The sequence below is a fragment of the Anopheles darlingi genome, chromosome X (genome assembly GCF_943734745.1).
Source record: "Anopheles darlingi chromosome X, idAnoDarlMG_H_01, whole genome shotgun sequence".
NCBI classification, from domain to species: Eukaryota; Metazoa; Arthropoda; class Insecta; order Diptera; family Culicidae; genus Anopheles; species Anopheles darlingi.
This window is the reverse complement of record NC_064873.1, coordinates 6,291,498-6,312,002: the sequence shown is the minus strand read 5'-3', so window position 1 is coordinate 6,312,002 and position 20,505 is coordinate 6,291,498. Positions and strand designations below refer to the sequence as shown.

At 46.3% G+C, this 20,505-nt stretch overlaps 2 protein-coding genes across 3 annotated transcripts in view; both read right to left on the bottom strand.

Annotated features, from left to right (window-relative positions):
* Positions 1-311: 311 nt before the first annotated feature.
* Positions 312-3,636, bottom strand: LOC125959162 (origin recognition complex subunit 1). Of its 2 annotated transcripts, XM_049691975.1 has the most exons (3): positions 2,954-3,636; positions 2,705-2,893; positions 312-2,577 (listed from the first exon to the last, which is right to left on the bottom strand). In XM_049691975.1, the coding sequence occupies exons 1-3, from the start codon at positions 3,046-3,048 to the stop codon at positions 390-392; spliced, it is 2,472 nt and encodes an 823-aa protein (XP_049547932.1). In that variant the 5' UTR covers positions 3,049-3,636; the 3' UTR covers positions 312-389. The 2 variants fall into 2 exon arrangements, with proteins under 2 accessions (XP_049547932.1, XP_049547940.1); XM_049691983.1 differs by lacking the exons at positions 2,705-2,893; positions 2,954-3,636 and having other exon boundaries at positions 312-2,693.
* Positions 3,637-3,735: 99 nt separating this feature from the next.
* LOC125959079 (serine-rich adhesin for platelets) overlaps positions 3,736-20,505 on the bottom strand; it is a 42,075-nt gene continuing 25,305 nt past the window's right edge. Inside the window, exons 3-10 of the mRNA XM_049691859.1 lie at positions 16,740-16,853; positions 16,049-16,191; positions 15,208-15,970; positions 14,414-15,120; positions 13,926-14,310; positions 13,761-13,859; positions 12,183-13,679; positions 3,736-8,466 (exon numbers count right to left, since the gene is read on the bottom strand). Coding sequence (XP_049547816.1) covers positions 6,664-8,466; positions 12,183-13,679; positions 13,761-13,859; positions 13,926-14,310; positions 14,414-15,120; positions 15,208-15,970; positions 16,049-16,191; positions 16,740-16,853 — 5,511 coding nt within the window. The 3' untranslated portion in view covers positions 3,736-6,663. The remainder of the gene's footprint in view (positions 8,467-12,182; positions 13,680-13,760; positions 13,860-13,925; positions 14,311-14,413; positions 15,121-15,207; positions 15,971-16,048; positions 16,192-16,739; positions 16,854-20,505) is intronic.

Genomic DNA, 20,505 nt, shown 5'->3' with positions numbered 1-20,505 from the left:
CCACACGATCCGTAAACCTTGCGAAAGCTCAAAATAAAAATTTACTCTTGAATATGTTTATGTGGCCGGGTTGAGATTTGCGTAAATCGGATTGCTGGTATCAAAGACTTGATACTAGAACAAAGTCTTTCCAGAAATTACAGATCAATTTATTTTATCGATATTTATCGATCTACCTTCCGAGTGTTCTGATATTTGGAATGTGCTTTTATTGGCAGACTAAGATTCGTAGAGAGCTGTTTGCGGTTTGAAAACACTTATTTCTGTTCAAACAATTATTTCAGCCATATTTTCACTAAAAAATTTATGAATATTGCAAAAATTTATTTTTTATTTCATTCAAAACCAATATCATAAACATACATAAATGAGTGATGAGTGAATAGCCTTTATAAATCATTATTATTTTGCAACGCGTAATGCACGTCGTCTGCATTGATATTCAGTAAAATTTTCTGATAAATATCGCTTGAACTGTTTTCACAAATGAGTAATCTAAAAGCACCCAACCTCGCGCAAATCATCATGGCTCTTCCTGGATTCGGAACGCTGATCCCTGCAAAAGCGCATAATGTTTCTAGTTGATTATAAACACCAAGAAAGCAGCATTCTTCAATTCCAATACGAGTCACTTCGATCGTGACGGCGTGCAAAAACATTTGTTCGATACGAGAACAGCTTCGAATAGTTTTCACCTGCGGACTGGCAATCATTTCAGCTAGCACCGTTTGAACATGTGCCATCGAAACAATTGAACCCGAACTATCACACAACTCGGTGGCTCTGCGGCAAATGTCCAACGCACGCCTCGCATCTCCCGAAACTGCCGCTACTTTACGTGAAACCAGCTGCACGGCGTCGTTATTGAAAGCATTCGTACCAGCTAACCGAGCCAAAACTATTTCTTGCAACTGACGGAAGTTATATGGTTGAAAGGTCAACCTTGTAAGACCTAGTCGAGACGAAATTTTGCCCATTAAAACCCGTTCTGGCAAATCCATGGTATTGGCAATCGTAACAACAATCAACTGTGCCGTCTCAAGTGTTGGCCAGTTCAGAAGATTATAAACGACATCCTGTCTACGGTTACATATGATGTCCAATTCATCAATAAGTAGCACCGTAGTTATACGGCGGGGAGCCTTCGTCGTAAATCTTTTGTTGAGAAGGTTGTAGGCTTGCTCCCAAGCCAATGTTTTGCCCGTAAGTTGACGATATATTTGGACATATGCTTGGCGCGGTTCCGTCAATCGCATGCCGTTAATATCCACAAACTGAAACTTTGGAATCTCTTCTGCTTCTGACATCATCTTCAACGAGTTGATTACGGCGGTTGTCGTTGCCGTTTTACCCGTTCCGGGAACACCCGATACGTACATGCAGCCTCCAGAACCATCGTAAATTTTACCCTCTAAAAAGTTGAACAGTATATCATATTCCTTTTCGCGACAAGGGAGGCTGCGCGGAGTAGCAGCCACATGCAATTTTTCACGTGCAATCGATAGATCATTGGACACACTCTCCCCTGACATGGGTCTGGAGTCAATCGTTGCCTTGATACTCCCGGTACGAATTTGTTTTGTTTTTGTACTACCACCCCGTTCAGGTGTCAGGTTTTCATATTCTTTTCGTTTTTCAAACTCCAATTTACGAGGTGTGCGACGGGCGCCAATGGATTCATCAACAGTTATCATCTGAGTGGTTGTTTGCGCCGGGATACTAGCTGCTTCTAAGCATTTATTGTTTGCTGACTTGGGCATATGTTTTTTGCTGCTGCGATCTAATGAAGCGGAAGATTTTCGTGATTTTGGAGGTGAGGACTGATTCTTCAATGGTATTGTCCCGTTTGCAACGCGTTTCCGTGCTAAGGTTGAGGATGTTGCTAAATCGTTTTTTGTTTGGTTATCAGAAATTCGTAATGTGATTTTCATATCAGTTGCATTAGTTTCCTTAGATTTTACGATTGAGTAGTTTCTGATTTCTTCATTGTCCTCGTCGTGGTTAAGTATTTGCGAAGGGTTTAAATTTCTTTTTGGACTGTTCGCCATTTTATCAGCATATTTTGCTATCTGGCTCGTACGGGAAATGCGTGTTTTTCGTTCTTTAGCTATTTCAACACCACTGAGTGCATTGGTTAATTCGGTCATACAATCGACAAGTTGAACTCTCCAATGATCTTCATGTAACTTTTTGTGTAAGCTTTCATTGCTAGTGTTTGTATTACATTCGATTGATTTTGTTCGTTTCAATTTCAGCTTCGGCGTATTCGCAGGTATAGATTGCTCGTTTACGGTACTGCTGTAAGGTACATGTGCTCTTGTTGGTGCCGGTTCGAGGTGTTGAAGAACCCATTTTCTACCTGATTTTATTAGTTTGTAACGAACCATATACCATTTGTTTGTTCGTTCGTACTCATTTGGTAATACCATTTCTGGGCGTGTACCATAATGAACGAAACACAGACCAAAAATTGTTTCAATCGATATGTCTGGATTGAATCGAGGATCTTCGACCACTTCACGTGCATCGAACGATATGTTTTCGTCCGAAAGAGCGGACTTTGGTAGAGCGGTGGGTCTGCAAAGTGAATAAATAAAATAAATAAAAAGTTCGCCAAATGTCGCAAAATTAATAAAATAATCTAGCTTGCATTGCTGCGGAAAAATCGTAATACATATAAAAGGGCTTGTCGAATGCATTTTACCTAGAAAACCACCGTACAGTCGCTCTATATGGATCTTTGTTTTTGTTACCATCAGAACCGACTAGTTCATACATACGAAGAATTTGCGCGACATCGCAACCTTCAATCGAATCCGGATTGGTTGCATCTATATTTGAGACGAGCACATAACTCCCAACATCTATCGTCAACGCACCAAACATGCATTTCCTTGAAAGAAGAAAACAAAAGGCTCGTAATGAAAATCATCGCATGATATACTGAACTTACGAATAAAATGCAGCAGCACGGCGCATTAGATTAGCATCCTCCAAAACGACTACTTCGTCTATCCATTGAACCGCTTTAACTTCACCAACTTTCATTTTGCGTAGGAAAATATTTGATTTAATTTGGTCACTTGTATCACTGATTAAGTAGCGAACAAAACTACAAAAACAAGCATTTTTGGCGGGAATTCTAGCAGCAGCTGACAGACGAGCAGCCGGGACAAGTAGCTCAGTTTGAGCAAAAGTCAGTGCGTTTCTGGCGTGCTCAGTTGGTTGCCAACTTCAGTTGCTTGAATTTCTCTCGGTGTAGATACTTTCTTGTATGCATCGCAGCTTCTACCCGTAGTGCGATTGTGGCACAGGCAAAATGTGGTTTTAATAATAATTGTGGAATAGCTATTTGGCATTGCGCGCACACGACAATTGTCCCTCGCCTAGCCACTGCATACCCAACGCAGCGAAGCAAAAATGGGGTGGTGAATGGGATGGTGTTGAATCCAAAATAAATTCAAGCAGATTGATATTCGACCAGGTAGACATTCGAGCAGAATTCAAACTTGTTTTTGAAGTGTCCTTTAATTTTGCCAGGTTTCTGTTAGTCCGGGGCAGACACCATTGTCCATGCTCCATCGAATCGTCGTGCTTGGCTGGGTGCGAGATGGCAAATGTTTTAAGATGCAGCGGAATTATGCGAACAGGGAATACTAAACGGCTAGAAACATGGACGCAAATATTGCATAATTATTTTGACCCAAATGCTGGAACTTAAGAAACACCAAAGGCTGTTTTTCAATCCTTTGTTTAATTTTCAAATATATAACTACAATGTTCAACACGACCTTTCGTTTCCTTCCTCCTTTTACCTGTTTAGGCTGCCCTTCGATTCATTTTACCTCACATTTTCACCGCTTTGTTGAAGTTACAATTTTCATAGCAACTAATAACCGGTTTGTTGATAATAATGATAATAATGATAATAATATTAATAATAGTAATAATAATGGTAATAGTAAGTAATCATAACCACAATTGTTACATTACCAACTGTGAGGTTAATAATATTCTTGGTTATTTATCATTGATTCGTGCCGCAGCCTCTAGCATTAAACTCTCACGAAAAAAGATTATCTTATCCCAATCGGAACTTCTCCATACCTGCTCTCATTCACTTCTTAAGTTTTCCGCATATTTATCCACTGTCTGTTTCCCTAAGATTTTTGTATTCCCTAAACTGTTGGCTTCCTTGTTCCGTCGTTACAATACAAGGTATCCTCCTACATCTCTAGCATTCAGGATCATTGTTTGTTTCGACATCGATTGCTTTTTAGACGCTACTTGGGTATGGTTTATGGTTTCACCAGAATACAAATAGCTCCCATAAAACTAGCACCTTCTCGCTGCTATAGCTGGTACTTCTTCCATTTTCGGTGTTTTGTTTTGTTTGTTTTTTATCCTCTGCTGCGCCAACTCCACTTTATGATATGAATGCTAACTATTTACAGCAACAGTAAAAGGGAAATTAGTGAAGAACCATTCTAGCTCGTTCGACAGCACTAGCAGTAGCATTGTAGCATTGTCAACAGCAGAACAGATTCAACGACCGTGCTCATCATCTTATGTGAAAACTTGATTCAATTCGTTTTAAAGACGAAATTTTACCCCACACGCTCGTGCATCTGGTCACTTTTGAATTCGTTTGCCTTGCTTATAAATCAGTGCAATTGTCATGCTCTGATCTTCTCGAAAAAGTATTACCTGACTACACGCTAGACTTTCAGTTTGATGCATCAATTGCAAAACAATTTCCCGTAACCCAAACCATAACCGAAAATATGTCTCGTCACATTCACCCAAAACGCAATCAACAGCCCGAGTTGCGAATTTACCATAACTGATAAAATCACAAGGGTGAAAAACGAAGCAACCATTTAAAAAAGCATATGAGATACTTGAACTTTTTCGGCTGCCACGATTAGTCAGTATTTGTTTGGCCCGGAACACATCGGTTTGGGACAACAAAGGCGCACAGAAAGAAAAGCAACACAGCCAAAAATGAATAGAAAGAGAAGAGGTGGGAACCGTGGAAAGAGGGATTGCGATAAACCAAATCATTAACCTAATCTTATACAATAGCCGGAATTTTCATTCTAACACAGTACAATGCAAAAACAAAACCCAACGAAAAACTGATACCGTGACTACCATGGTGATTCGAGAAGATGAAATCAGTAACCAGTAGTAGTAGAAATCGCATGATCGGAAACCAGAAGGAAAATTTCGAGAAACAAAGTAAGGCAAAGAACGGTGCAGCGAACAACGGAATACACTTCAGTCCAGTTCGAACTACACATACCTCACTGATCTTTGGTGTCGGGATCGACGCCATTGTTTGGAAAACTGTTCGGCCCCTTTCATTATTATAACTAACACCGCTGTAGTGCACAGCAGCGGAGCAAGAACAAGCGAGACACGCAATCGAATCTTGATGATCTGCTCCTAGCCTCATCAAAGGCTTGCCTAGCCAAATCTGTTCCTGCATGGACCCTTTTATTCTTTTCATCGAAAGCGCGTTTTTCGTGATTTATCCTTGCATCCATCACCTTCATTCTATTATTCTCATTGTTTTCAGTTTAGTTTGCTTCGCTTGCAATATCATAAGCTATACCTTGTCCGATCCTTGCCTATCTTACTACCACGTAACAGAATGATTTAAGTTTAATTTCCATCCACCAACTTTTCAACACTTTGGCTCGGTCTACTCTGTTGCTGTCTGACAAAGAGAACATTGTGACCCATAAAGTGACACATATAAAAATACCATAGAACATGTCGTAACTAACCACAGAATTTTAGCTTTCGACAACGACAAACCATAAAAGGATGCTCATAAAAGCAAATCAACCCGCACCATTGTTGCAAGTATAGTGCGAATTCCATACACATGCCATGTTTGGCATTATTTTTGCTGTTTTGTGTTGTTCCAGGTATATTAAATAAATCATACTTTTCATTTACTTTGAGAGCAGCATTGAATAATTCAGTAGGATGCGCTGAAGCGAAAAGATATTAATTTAGCGCTACTTCAAGCAATGAAGATATTCGTCGAGCTCCTGAGTTCTAGACATTTCTAGTGCGTTTCTGTCTTTCTCGTCTCTATTGACTAGATTGGATGAATCTTTCTTTATGTACCTGTATGTTTGTTTGCCAAATATGCAATGCGCTACATGAAAGTGGTACACGCTGAACCATCAGGCTTCAATATCTCTTGCATATTATCTCACACCAAGCTTATCACAATCTACCAGCAGCAGTGACAGCTCTGCTATATTCTCAGTAAAACCTACGCCAACTATTAGCTTCAAATTGTCAAAGAAATCTCACTGATGTTTGGAGTCTTGCTAAATCATCGCCTTTTTTAGTGTTAGAGAACAGTGTTCGCGCAAACAGTATGTTTGTGTGTGTGCGTATGTAAAAGCTAAGATAAAGGAATGCATCTTTCGAGGACATCTGTTACTCGTATTGGTCGCATGAGTGCGCCCGGGGCTCTTACCCCGGCAAAGAGAACCTGGTTCTTAAGAAATAAATACTGAAACATTTTTATCCGGGGCAGAATGGGAAAAAGTGGAATATCTGTATAGTAAAGTCGTTGCCTTGATTCGCTACATCCACACGTAAGTCTATGCTTGCGGATGGTGGTGCCCGAACGCTTTCCTACTCTATTTCGATCGACCAGAGCAGTCGTTTACGATCTAGGGATGTTAGATTTTCGCCAGCACCAGCACCAACTTCAGAAACATCGTGCGAGAATCGATCTTCACGGGCTTTCCACGGCACGGCACTTTCGGAACGCCCATAACAAATCGATGCAACTCTAACGCGGTCGCCTGGATGCTCCCGAATGCTGCTGCTCACTGCATCAATGCTATCATAGAAGTCTGCTCCCTCGGAAGAGCTAGTAGCAGTGGTGGAGTTAGTGGTGCCGACAGTGGTAATGCTAGAGGTACCACCGTCGAGTTCATTCCGCTCCCTGGAACCCTTTGTCTGCCTTTGCCGTGACATTGATGGCGCGATGGTGTGTATTCTTGCCTCGGACCTAGCGGTGGTGGAAGAGGTAGCACAGCTAGACAAGTTCACCGACGACTTTTCCAGCTCGTCCACTACCGAAGACGCGGATATGGATGCAGCGGGGTGCAGCAGCCTATTCACCTTGAACTCAATTACCTCCTCACTCAGATTGTACTGCTGCTGTTGTGGGCAATAAAGCAAACAGCTCTGTCGATCCGTACTGCCACACTCCGATCCATGCCCATCGCTTAGTAGATTACCCGTACTACTGCTATAGCTAGCAGCGGTTTGACCAGTTTTGCTAAACAACGCGAATTCTTGTCCAAAGAAGCATTGCTTTCTCGTTGAGGTCGGCGGAAAAAGCTCACCACTGTTCCGTAGTCGCTTACTATCGCTAGTCATAACCGTTGACTGTTGTTGGCTGCTCTTGTCTATACTACCGTCACTGCTACTGTTTGCTCGCCCGCTCAACTGTTCCCAGGTTTTCAGTATATTCTGGTTCACCTTACGCACCAAACGACACATTGGCGGAACACGTTGCTCAGTATTTGAATGATGCAGTATCTGTTGTTGTGGATGCTGATCACCGTTTAACAAGGCGGAAGGCCTCTCGGTTTGATCATCACTGAGCGACTTTAGCGAATGAAAAGCGATTACCTTGGGCCGTGGAACGATGAGTGATTCTTGAACCGGATTCGTTTCTTCAACATCATGATCATCATCTAGCAAACGTTCTACAACCTCAGCTACACCGCCACTTTGCTGCCTATCATTGTACCGGTAAACGGAGACATTACTTTGTTTCCCTGCTTCTCCGTTTTGCTCTTCTTTTTGCTCTTCCTTTTGCGGCATACCTACAGCATCACAGTTTTCCTTGTTCTCGTCTTCCTGTCCCAGTTCCTCGTCCTCTGGCTCGTTGTCATCGTCGTCCAGAAGCAAGATCGGATGTTTATATGCGAGCTCATCGAGCGGCGTACGGCGTCGTTGGACTAGCTGAGGCGATACCGTAACTCCCCGCACCCCGCTGATCGGCGTTGTGCTGGCACGAATCACGTGAAAAATAGGCGGAGGGGGTAGTGGAACCACAGGTGACAATGGCTGTTGACAGTTGGCCGCACGCGTTTTGGCCGCCAGATATTCTTCGATCAGGCCGCGAGCAGCCGGTGAGCTGGAGCAACCGGAAATCGATACCCTCAGTCGGTTTTCACGTGACGTTTCTTCTTCTCCTCCGTAGTGTTCCTTCTTCGCTTCGATCGTCGTAGGTGTAGTGGATGGGATGACGACTGGTGTTGCAGAGAGTCGCATGGAATCGCTCCATTGTGGTCCATCCGACAAACCGCCGATCTCTGGTAGCACGTAGCGACACTCTGACGATTCGCCGAATACCGATGGGACGAGCGTTGGTTTCGCTAACTTGAATGTGTTGCTACGGTGGGGCTGCTGCGCCATCTGTGTTGTATGATATTTTGATGAGATTCGATTCGAAATCGAAATATGCGATTGGCGATGCATGTAGAAAGAGAAAAGATAACAAAGAGAAAGAAAGAAAAGAATTGGATGCAGATCGCGTTAAAGAAACACATAGAATATAGAAAGTGAAAGAAAACCAGTAATAAGGAAGCAACAGTAGTTTTTTGATTTGGTTTTTCAATTAATATCCAGCTCAAATTAAACTACATTGGTACAGGATGAAGATGTATCTTAAAATCAAACCAACAATACATAATGGTGCAGCAAACCGAAAGCCAAGTGCCTCACAAAGCAGATGAATGGTTGTAGTAAATAATACTTAGCTCAGTACTTGAACTCAAAAAATGAACTATCGAAGCATACGAGATACAACGATTCAACGATAAAATTTAATGCTCAATGACTAAATGATATGGATAAGGTGTTGTGGAAGATGTACGAATGCCTTAGGTTATACAACGTATGTTGGGTGTAACATTAGGGCATGACAGTAGATTTCTAAATTCAATCCAAAACTGAGAATGGCATGCATCGTATATTAAACCTAATGACCGGTATTGGCAAATGAGTGAAATGTCAATTTTGTGAGTCTTCAATTCAAGAACGGTTTGATTATTCATGCATGTCAGTATGCTTGCTTGCTGGAGTATTAACATTACCGCAACAGTGTTCCAGCCTATTGTACCAGAGTAGATTACATGCAACATAATTAGTAATCGATGTACAACATAAACGAAAAATTAGAACGATGGACCAAATTACCACAGATTAAGCATTACATAATAGAGTATAATCGCGCCTAACGCCATACCACAACTAGTGGTGCATCCCTACCGTAATTTAGTAAAGAATAAACGATTCTTTACTTATTTATTTCTCTGCTGTGCTACTTGACAATATTAACCGCATGTATATGAATGTTGGTGATAATAATGTGTAGGACGACATGATTGCATTCGAATGCATTGCACATTGCCGATAATTGAAACCAGCAATCAAACGTAGTGATAGCTTGTTGCATAAGGCCACTCCATACAGCAGACCTCTCTTATCCTTCTGTCCTATCTAGCATTCCCTTACCGTATTCTTGGCACCTGAAGCGCACAAGCACAAACCTAACATCTAAACGTTCACCACTCACTTAAATTGTCTACGCTATAATCAAAACTCTCGTGGTCACTATGAGCATCATAAGGTCTAATGACCAACTAGCCCAATATTCCTAAAGACATTCCTAATGCTAATAGTTCGTCTCTGGGATAAATTAGCATCGAACTAAGGGATGCCATAGAAAAGACAAAGAAAAGGAGAGACAAAACAAAGAGATAGAGAGAGAGATAGAGAGAGAGAGGGAGAGAGAAAGAGAGAGAGTGAACGAGGGAGAGATGTGATCAAGGTTAAGTGAAATTTAGTTCAACAACCTTCGCCATACAACATAAGAAAATTTAGTAAATAGAATAATGCACAAATTAGCCCTAAAGAAAAACAGGAGGTTGTAGCCCGTCTTACACAATAAAAAAGGGAATGAAACATAGGCATGTAAACTGAGAAAACGAAAGAAGTAAAAAATTATAGCAGGATGACGCTGAATTGATCTGTTTCATGAAGTGATGGCGTTGACTAATGCGAATCTCTATGCGCTGATGTTGATATGATACATTCACGCAATTCCAAGTAGCAAAATCAGCTATAATACAGTAAGAAGGCTGGAAAACATTTGCGGATATGTAGGAGGGATAAGTAGATTAAACAATTATGACAAACATTAGCGAATATTCTACTGTTTTGTGGAATGATTATGTGATGTGATAAAGAATGTAATAATGACTCAATGAAGAATACTACAAACAGAAAGACACCAGAAAATTAGCAAAGGAAAGGTATGAAACTGCATGGAAGATTGTGAAGCTACAAATGTACACTGGGAATCCCAGGAAAATACTTGTATAATGTATAATGCTGATGAAGTTGTGTAAGGTGAAACCATTTTCAATTGCAAAAAACCAAACATGGGAAAACCAAACAAAATTAGGAAAAATATGTGAAACATAATCGAAAAAAATTAGAAGACTTACGAAAAGAGAAGAAACAGGAAGGTACGGCGCGCGCGCACACACACACACACACACATACACACACACCAGGGTAGCGGTAGTAGTGGTTCTGGTAGTAGCACTAAGAATAGTTGCAGTAGTAGTAGTAGTATTGGTAGTAGTAACGGATAACAAGGCAGTGATGGTGATAACCCGGATTGGGGTTTGGGCTTTAATACTGCGATTCGCTGACACCACATCTCCGTTATTCGGTATGCTTCAAGACGTCCCAGCAGCAGCAGTACAGATTCCGGTCGCCGCGTTCGGTGAGAGATGATCATAAACACACACACACACGCACACACACCCATACATACGAATACACACACGCACACACGCACCACACACTACTAATTTCCTCGGCATGTGCGATTTTCTCCAATTGTATAATAAGTTGTGTCCGCTTCGGGCATGAAATCTCGTTGGCTGTTCTAGCTCACATAATTTTTTCCATACCGGAACGAAAATGTATGTTGCACAATCCGTCCCGGTGGCGTAGGTAGTGATCATCGTAAGGCACGAGGATATGCGCAGGGCCGGCAGCAGCATGGGCATGATTATTGCGGCAACAACGCAACGGGTGGTGTCGGAATTGTTAATACAGGGATATGGAAATTTTGGTGGAGGGTGCGAAAGTGGGTCACGGTCATAACACCGAAAAATGTTCAATGCTCAATGCCGAAAACATATTAATAAAAGTGGCGAAGGTGTAGTGAAAACAATGATGAGGCAAACATAAAATGTTGGACGATATTCGAGTTGCAGAATACGCGACCGGTAATGCAGGATGTCAACGTGCAAAAGATAAAGGATTGTTTTGGTTGTTTTGTCTCTTTCAAACAAATAACATGAAATAACACTAATTCGTTCTGTAGTGAATACAAATAGCTATCGCCTGGGCATGTTGGGCATTTTGCGGATGTTGCGGCAATAATGCCCAGCACTCAATAATCATAGACTCCTTCCCAATCTCATCTGACCGACCGTCTATTCATGAGCACGGGAATGGGTGTTCATGTGTAGTGTGGCGGTGCTTCCAAGGATACCGAAGTTGTTGCTCACTCTCATCACTCACCATTTTGTCTTGCTGAATGTCTCTAGCTCTTGCTTTCTATCGCCACGATTCAATTTTGCTTTTAGCTTATTATTCTGCGCCTACAACTGCCTATATTGATCAGATCTGCATATGTTTTCCGTTTTTTACTCTTTGACGTCTCTTTCTCGAGCAATGTTCGCTATCAATGTAGAAAACATAGAGCGTTCCTTTACCATTGTCAAATTTTGACTAAATGTAAAAACAAACTCTAAGTATGTTTAATATATCTTCCTTTTATGCTTTGCAGTTAAGATTATAAGGCATCCTATTTCTCGTTACGCTCCAGACAATGAATGGCGAAGTGTGAACAGGAATTTGCGGAAAAAACAGTGGAGTGGCAATTAGTGGAGAGGGCGGGGAGAAGGAAGTAGGGAGGTTGAAGGGTTAGGAAAGGCCCCGCAAGTGACTGCTCACTCACAAGCTCAGTCCGGCATGTCAACCAACTCGCACTCCGACGCATCCTAAATCTTGAGCCAGTTCCAGAACGATGACCGATTGTTGCGTACCTTTATGGTGTCGCTAGTCGAGGTAGAACTTGAGGTGGCGGCAGCGATGGTGGTTGTAGTAGTGGTGGGTGTGGAGGCACTAGCGTTACCGTGTCCACTGCCTATAGCTGAACCACCGTCAGTTGCTGAACCGATTGAGGAGCTGGAGATGTGCCTGAGGCCTCCTCCGGCACTCTGCTTCCGCTCGCGCACCGGTGGTGGCGGCGCCTGATAACCGGACCCGGCTGCCGTTCCAGTAGCGGTGGCACTATTCTTGGACCCCGTTGTTTTGATAACACTGCCGGCTATCTGCGCCGACTGAAGCCGGGACAGCGAGTCACAGTTCTTTACTTTCGTTGTGAGAGAATCACGCTTACTGCGTGGCTGTGGAGAAGAACTAATCGTTGATCCGATTCCAAAACCACCACCGCCCCCAACCGGCCCCGACGGTATCATTGAGGGTGAGGCTGCCGTAGGCGTCCGGGGCAAGGGTATGGCTGCATGCGATGTTGTAGCTGGTGATTGCTGTCCTCCTTTGGCCGACGATATCGGTATCGAGGAAGAGCGTGATTTCTCCAGCGAAGGCGTATCCTTGATCGTGCGCCAGCTTTGCGCTGAATCCGGCCTATAGAGACTCCCGCTGCTGCCACTGCTATTACTGTCGCGGGGTTTATTGATCATCTGCTGCTGTTGCTGTTGCTGCTGTTGCTGCTGCTGCTGTGTTGTTGCCCCAAATGGGCCACCCTCGCTCGATTTAATGTACAGGCTGCCGGTGCTCTTTGCCAGGCTACGATTGGACGGTGGTCCCGATGATAACGCTAGCGGACGGTGGCTAGCCGATGTCGAAACACTGGTGGGTGTCGTTGGCGTGATTGGACCGGCGGCAGCAAAGTTACGACCGCTCGGCGGTTTTGGTGCCACCGAACCTTTCATACCCGGTAACGGAATCTTGGACGGACGCCTCCGTGGTGTTTCTGGACATTGTAGCTGTTGTTGTTGGTGGTGGTGCTGATGATTATGATGATGGTGATGCTGCTGCGGTTGCATCCGCCCTCCAGTACCACTGCTGGTGCTATCCCGTTCCGCCTGATCCTGTGCTGATTCGGTGCTGCTACTGTGTTGCTGTTGCTGTGCAATATCATCCATCGCGACCGGTGTCATTGCCTTCATGGACGGTGTCGAAACCTGCGAGGATGCCAAACGCATCACCAGTTGACAGGGCGCATTGGTCGGCGAGTAATGGGAAAGGTGCATCAGCGTTGACGTTTGCTGCTGGTGCTGGTGAAGTTGGTGCTGCTGTTGTTGCTGCTGCTGCTGCTGCTGCTGCTGTTGTTGTTGTTGTTGTTGTTGTTGTTGCTGTTGAAGCATCAATGTCGGTGAAGCCATCCGCATCAGCCGTTGATGATGGTGTTCCGGGCTGCTAGTCGCTGATACTGGAGATGATTTGCTCGATGCCTTTGACTCGATCACCCTCAGCTGTGCTCTCGTACCCTCTAGCTCTATCGTTTTTTCCTTGAGCTGTTTCGGATAGCAACGCGAAAGAGTTATCATTAGGACAATCGAGACTTTCTAGACATTAGTAACTTCATCACATCTCACCTGAAACCGCAAATCATCGACATCTTCTTTCGATTTTTCCAACTTTTCGCTGAGAAAAATCTTAGATCGGGTTGCCTGTTCTAACCGCTGCTGAAGAACCTACAGGCAGGAGATGAACAGTCAGTAACGACTCACTCTAGCATGCGATTACGCGGTGTGGCATACCTGATTTTGTACGGTGATCGTTAACAGATGGCGCTGTAGCTCGACAATGTTCGTCTCGAGGAGAATGGCGGCAATTTTCTGAGAATCGAGTGCTCGAACCTTCTGCAGACGATTGGTGGAGGATGTACCGAGCAGACCATCCAGTCGCCCGAGCACAGTGGCATCAAAGGAACGCCCAGCGGCACCGTGGCCGACAACGGCAAGCGTCGTATCATTCGAGCTAGTTGTCGCGGCGGATATGGCCACGGTGCTGGCGCTAACGTTGCCGCTGCTACTGTTCTCTGCTGGACCCAGCACGGTTGCATGGTAGCGGGGCGCTTTAGCAAATAACGTTTGCTGGGCCGTACCTGAGCTGCTTCCCTGCTGTACTGCTGTATCGGATGAACTGCGGGGAAACAAAGGGAAGGTCATATCAAGTTATCGTCTCTCACGCATCTCAGCTTGCGACCATATCGATTGGTCGATTGGCCCTGGCCCTAGACACCCACCTAGAAGCACTTTTATTTACAGGTTGCTGATGGAGATCATGGAGTTTCGTGTTTAACTCTAGCCGCTGGTTTTGGGCCGCTTGCAGCTGTTCGTGCAGCTTGCGCACCGTCAGCGTTAGCGTTTCGACCTCGTCCTGCATCTTTGCTGCACAGATGCGGCCGGCTACCGTTTCCGCCTTGTAACTGGACAGCTTGTCCAGCAATCGGTCGCGCTCCTGGCGCAAAATTTGTACAATGTGATCCTTGGCCGCCGCCATCGCCACCGCCTGGCTGCTCTCCGCTAGCGCTTTCCCGTACTGACCATCGGCAGCGCTGCCGGTAGACAACACGGCCACATTGGTCGCACTGGCCGCCTCGGCCATAGCGACCACTCCAGCAGGATTGCTATGATGGATGACGATATTGCTGCCGCTGTGCGATTGTGTCTGCACCGGTATCGCAACCGTTTCCAGGGCAGGCGAATTCGATGCCGCGGAAGACGATGTACCACCATTACCGCTGTTGTCAGTTGCCAATGCTGGAACAGTCGTCGCCAACCCCGATTGATTGCTAAAAGTTAAATTGGATCCCCTAAGCTTCCCGCCCCGCTGCGTATCCAGCTCCTCGCGCAGCCGGTTACTTTTTCTATGTATCACATCGAGTAAATTCCACAGTTCGTCCTCCTGTCCCGTCGCCAACCGGTTGGTACTGGTCGACGAGCTAGTTCCCTGTTTGGGTACGTTTTTTTGTAAAGCACGATTAGTACTAGATCCCAGCAGCTCCAGGCTCGCCGGCCAGCTATCCCAGCTACGTACCTGCACCACAGCACCACTTGTTGAGGACGCCGCACTGTGCGTCTCCTTCGACGAGGACGTTTCGGTGGAGAAGCCCGAGTCCTGTATCACACTACCGTTGTTGCCTTCGCCGCTCTTTGGTTCCTTCTTACCGCTATGGGAATTGCTTCGGCTGCGTATCAGCGATGATGACGAATGTTGTTGCACCGGGTGCGCCGGTTGTTGATGCTGCGCATGATGGTGATGACCACTGCTACTGTTGTTGCTGTTACTGCCGCCACTGTTACTAACACCAGCGACTCCACCAGCCCCGCCAACGCCACCGCTATGCGAAAGATGATGGTAGTGGTGGTGATGTTGATGTAATGGATGGTGCTGATGTAAATGTTGCTGGTGCTGATGGTTCAGATCAGATGAGCAGGAGGAAGAGGTGTTGTTGTTGTTGTTGTTGTTCTTGTTGCTGCTGCTGCTGCTGCTGCTGCTGCTACCGCCAGCGCCAGTGACAACCGAGGAGACCGGAAGGAGGGCTTCCTGGTGCCCTGCGTGGGTCACGGTAGTCCCACCACCACCCCCGCTGCCAGGGATGATGGTGGTGCTGCTACCGCTGCTGCTGCTGCTGTTCGCCGCGGTGATCGTGCCGGCTACATTGCTTAGCCCACCGCCACTAGCAAGGCCCGAGATGCTGCAGCCACTACTGAGCGCACTACCACTACCACCACCACCACCGACACCATCCTTCTGCGTCAGCTTCCGCCGTATCCGGATGCCAGGCTCCCACTCGCGTCTGCAAGGTTGGGGGGGATACGTTAGTATTTGCATTAAGAAAATGGTGTCTGAGAATGTGCGTCAAAAGTGTACTTACCGAGCCGCTAGGGACGAGGATGAGGGTAGGCCGGTGAGGGTGCTGTTCGTCGTTGACGAGACCATCTTCGATTTAAGGTCGGGAAAGGTTTCGATAACCAGATCGCGGAACTCCAGCAGAGCGCCGACTTCATTCTGCAATTCCTGGTGAACCCAAAGCGGAGAAGAACAGAGGAAATGATGAGGAAACAAACGCATGAGCCTTCCCCTTTCATTATGCTTTACTCCGCATTCCCGAACTTCCCCTTTCTCCTTCTCATTTATATCCTACTCAAGGGCGCTCTCCACCTCGCGTGTATGGCCCGCGCTTGCTTCCGAGCCAATTGCTGCTGTTAGCATTTCTGCCTCTCTCCTTTTTTTTTTTTGCTTCCGGAATCCGGTATATGGAAAGAATCGTCGGCCCACCAGGCGATCGACCGACTGCAGAGAGTATGGTTGGAGTCTTGATATGCTGGGTTGCTACAACCGTTCAATCGAGAGCCGTTACTAGCACACCCGGCCAACCGACAGATGGGCCACACTACCACAAAAATGTGTGCTGCATCCGCCGGGTTGCATGGAGTGTGTGTGTAAATGTGGGTATGGAGAGAGCATGCGGGACACGTGGCCAGTGGTTGCCGTAGTCGGGAATGTGATCAGATACACTAATCCCTGATCCATCCCGGCTCACTTCTGACTGGTAGCTTACGTACCTGTAGTGACTTGGTTTGGTCGGTGACGTGATGATAGTGATACGGCTCGGTAGCTGGCGTCCTCAATGGCACATACTCCATACCAGGTCGCGAACCAAGGGTGCACAGGTCACTCTGCAAGTAGACGATAGAAAGAGAGAGAAAGAGAGAGAGAGAGAATGAGCAAAAGAAAGAAAGAGATATAGGATACATTGCACGATGCAGAAAAGCGAATCAAGATGTGTGGATCGGTGCGTTCATTAACACACTCTCTTCCTCATCATCATCATCATCATCATCATCATCATCTTAATCGGCAGTTTCATTATACTCTGTCTACTATCTAAGCCAAGGTGCTGCTGCTGCTGCTGCTGCTGCTAGTGTTGCCGCCATCTAAGGGAAAACGGGTGTCTATTCATCTTCAGCTCAGGAGGGACATCGCGCGGCTAATGGTTAATCTGGGCACAGGCAGCACGGTGCTGTTCCAACACTAACTCCATCCCCGCCCCCCCCGAACCCCCAATGCGATGGCTGCCAATTGTGCAACACACAGCAGCGCACTTTCCGCCATATTTTCACTTTCACATTCCCTCTACTCATTTCCCTCATTTCCCCCGGCACAGAAACACACACACACACATACACAAGGCAAGGTAAAGCAATCGCCAAACTTTCCATGATGTTTGGCTACTTGTTGTTGACGGAATTCGGTTTGGACTTTTCGCTTTGAAAACGACGGATCTGATGATGGATGAATCCAATCGATTCGTCCGATCGTGTTCGATCTAAAAACCTCTATGCTAAGAAAGCGAAAGAGCGAACGAGAGAGAGAGAGAGAGAGAGAGAGAGAGAGAGAGAGAGAGAGAGAGAGAGAGAGAGAGAGAGAGAGAGAGAGCGGAGGGGGAACGCAACGCTTCGATCGATTATCAATTATAGGGAGCTCCACGGCGCTTGATTTGCCCCGGATTAAGCGAAGCAATGCAGTACTCAGATACATCTATCTAGAGTCAGAAAGAGAAAGATTGGGAGAGAAATAGAGAAAAGAGAGAGAGAGAGAGAGAGAGAGAGAGGGAGCGCAGAAAATGAGATTTAAAGGAAATGGGCAAACCAGGTTAGAGGCGGCGGAGAAACTCCAAATGACATAACGTAAACGCATCGATAGGGAACGGAGCGGAGCATTTAAGGGGACAATGGGGCCTAGCAGTGCGCCTGGGCAGACGCCAGCCACGTCAACAGAATTCAACACTTTTGGAGAAAAAAAACCCCCTTGCGACCTTACGCTGCTGCTACTCCAAAAGCAAACGATTGAGGACTTCTTACCAACGCGAAGCTCTAAAAGACACAAAAAAACAAAACAAACAAAAAACCTAAATGGTAGTAAGGGTGAGGGGGTCGGTCTGGGGTTTGAAATGGCAAGCGCCCTGTCACCGAGGAGACACTCTGGAGGGGGAAAACTGAGCGGTACACCTCGGGACGCCCCAGGAGTTTGATCGATAGCCGGCCATCGAATGCCCGGGAACCTGATTGTCCCCAACCTGGCAGCAGTTTGCGCTCCGTTTGCGCCACAGCGAGCGAACTGCGAAGCTCCTAAATGTAGAGGGGTTCCGGCGACACGCGACGGCTTGCACAGTAACTAAACCGCAGGGAATTTGCGGACCGAAGGACCGCAACGGAAAACCACCAACCGATCGATCGCTATATTGTCGGACTTTTGTTTTGCTCTAATTTTTACAGCGTACTAGTAGTTAGGACTACACTAACGAAGATGGTTTGTGTGTGTCTCTGTGTGTGGGGGGAACTAAACAGGAAGCGGAAACTCAAGTCGAAGAGATCATAAGAGTGAATTATAAGAGTGTCAGCTTTATGTCGGCAATAACAGATGCCAAAGCAACAAAGTACATCAATCGATCACATTACAAAGTGCATTCACACAAAAAAGGCCTAAATACCACACCAGCAATAGAGTCCATCGTCCTCGGGTGAGCGAGAGCAAGGGACGGGGGGGTGGGGGGTGGGGGTGGGGGGTTGGTTACCGCCTTCCGCGTGCAATCAAACTTTCAAATCGCAATTAAACCCGAAGCGCATTGGCCCACACACTCTCGCGGCGCCTTTACTCTGCGCTCTCTCTCTCTCTCTCTCTCTCTCTCTCTCTCTCTCCATCTTTTTCTTTTTCTTTCTCTCTCTCTCTCTTGCGGCGAATTTGCTGTGAAAGCTGCGGGCGTGAAACATAATCACGATTTCGCCGTCGATTTCCTCCGCCTTCACACCTTTATGCATCCTTCCTGAGAAGTATATCATCTCCTCCTCCAGACTGTCTTATCAGAACTCCACACGGACACACATTTGGAGTGTACATCCCGCTCAAAGTCTTTTTAAAAGCCCATTTTTCAGCCTTGTTTTAGAACAGAAAACACATACACACACACACACACACACACAAATATACCGCAGCGTAATGAGATTAAGATATAGTCTGGGTACTGCGTGCTTTAGGGGTTTGACCAGACGGAAGCGAAGGTTGCATGGCATGCCATGGTAGGTTGCTGCCAGCAATACAACCATTGTAAATGACGGAGGTAGCATTTGGTACCAGAGAGGTGAGTCTTGTACAACAGTGATAATAACAGAAATAAGCGAATAAAGCGTTTAAAACGGACCGTTCTGTGGTAACCTCGTTTTTTCGATCTGTTGTTAACGGAAAACGCAACAACACCACTACCAGCAGTCAGCCATCATCATCAGCCTCACCTACCTAGCGCCTACACACCACACACACACACGACACGTGTGTCTGTGTGTGTTCTGGTGGATGGGAAGAGGGGAGGAGTAGGGTTGATGTCCCCTCGAAAATCCCACACACACTCGCCTTGGTGGAGAGACCTTGATGGCAACGTGCAAACGTGCAAAAAACGGTGTGAACACGTGGGATTTGCAGACCCCATCGACCACACAACAGCGCACACACACGCACACGCACACACGCCGCGTCCCACGGTTACGACTCGACTTTTGTCTCCCGGGCGGTGGTCGGTTGAGCCAGAAGGATGGGTTTGGGATGGGTCTGCCAGCCAAACCAATTATGGAGGTTGGGCGCAACCAACGTGAACGCCCGTGTACGTCTTTCGGGACATCACGGACAGCAGCAGCAGCAGCAACAACAACGGTCGTCCCTCCCCCTGAAGGTTGGGTGCATCCATCCAGGTTGGCCATCTAGGGGTACAAATCGAACGCGCGAGCTGCGCGACCACCGTACGCCAACACGAACGCTCACACGTTCCGAAGACCGAGTGGGCAGCGGTGTCGTCGATTTCGCGATAGACAGTCTAGCAGGCGCTTGCCGCCGCCGCCGCCGCCGCCGCCAAACGGTGTTGCCAAACGAAGCAAGGGCAGGTGACTCAGACATGCTGCTCAAGACAGGCCCCGCCAGCCGCTCTCGTTTGGTCGTTCGTTGCTCGCTCGCTGACTGTTGTGTCAAACGATGACGCGGGCGGACCCCGCCACTTATAGGGACCAATAAAAACGAATCATCTAAATCATCTCCTCCAGCAGCATTTCTGGCTCCATGTCAAGCAGCAGGGGGGGGATTCACAAAAGATGGACACACACGCATCTCTGGTCAGAATTTCAACGTCAGAACGAACTCAATCGCTTGGTAAGTGGCGAGCAGAAACATAAACAGGAACGAACCCCTGCCACTAGGAAGCTGCTAGTGCCTGCGCTTGATACGATCCACAGCGCATGATGCAGTGAGTGTGATCGTGCGTGATCGAGATTCGAAGCTCAAGAA

Coding starts and splice junctions, on each gene's coding strand:
- LOC125959162 (XM_049691975.1), bottom strand. CDS start 3,048: ATGAAAGTTGGTGAAGTTAAAGCGGTTCAATGGATAGACGAAGTAGTC. Junction 2,894..2,953: donor CGTGCTGCTGCATTTTATTC/GTAAGTTCAGTA, acceptor TCTTCTTTCAAG/GAAATGCATGTTTGGTGCGT. Junction 2,578..2,704: donor ACTGTACGGTGGTTTTCTAG/GTAAAATGCATT, acceptor TTCACTTTGCAG/ACCCACCGCTCTACCAAAGT.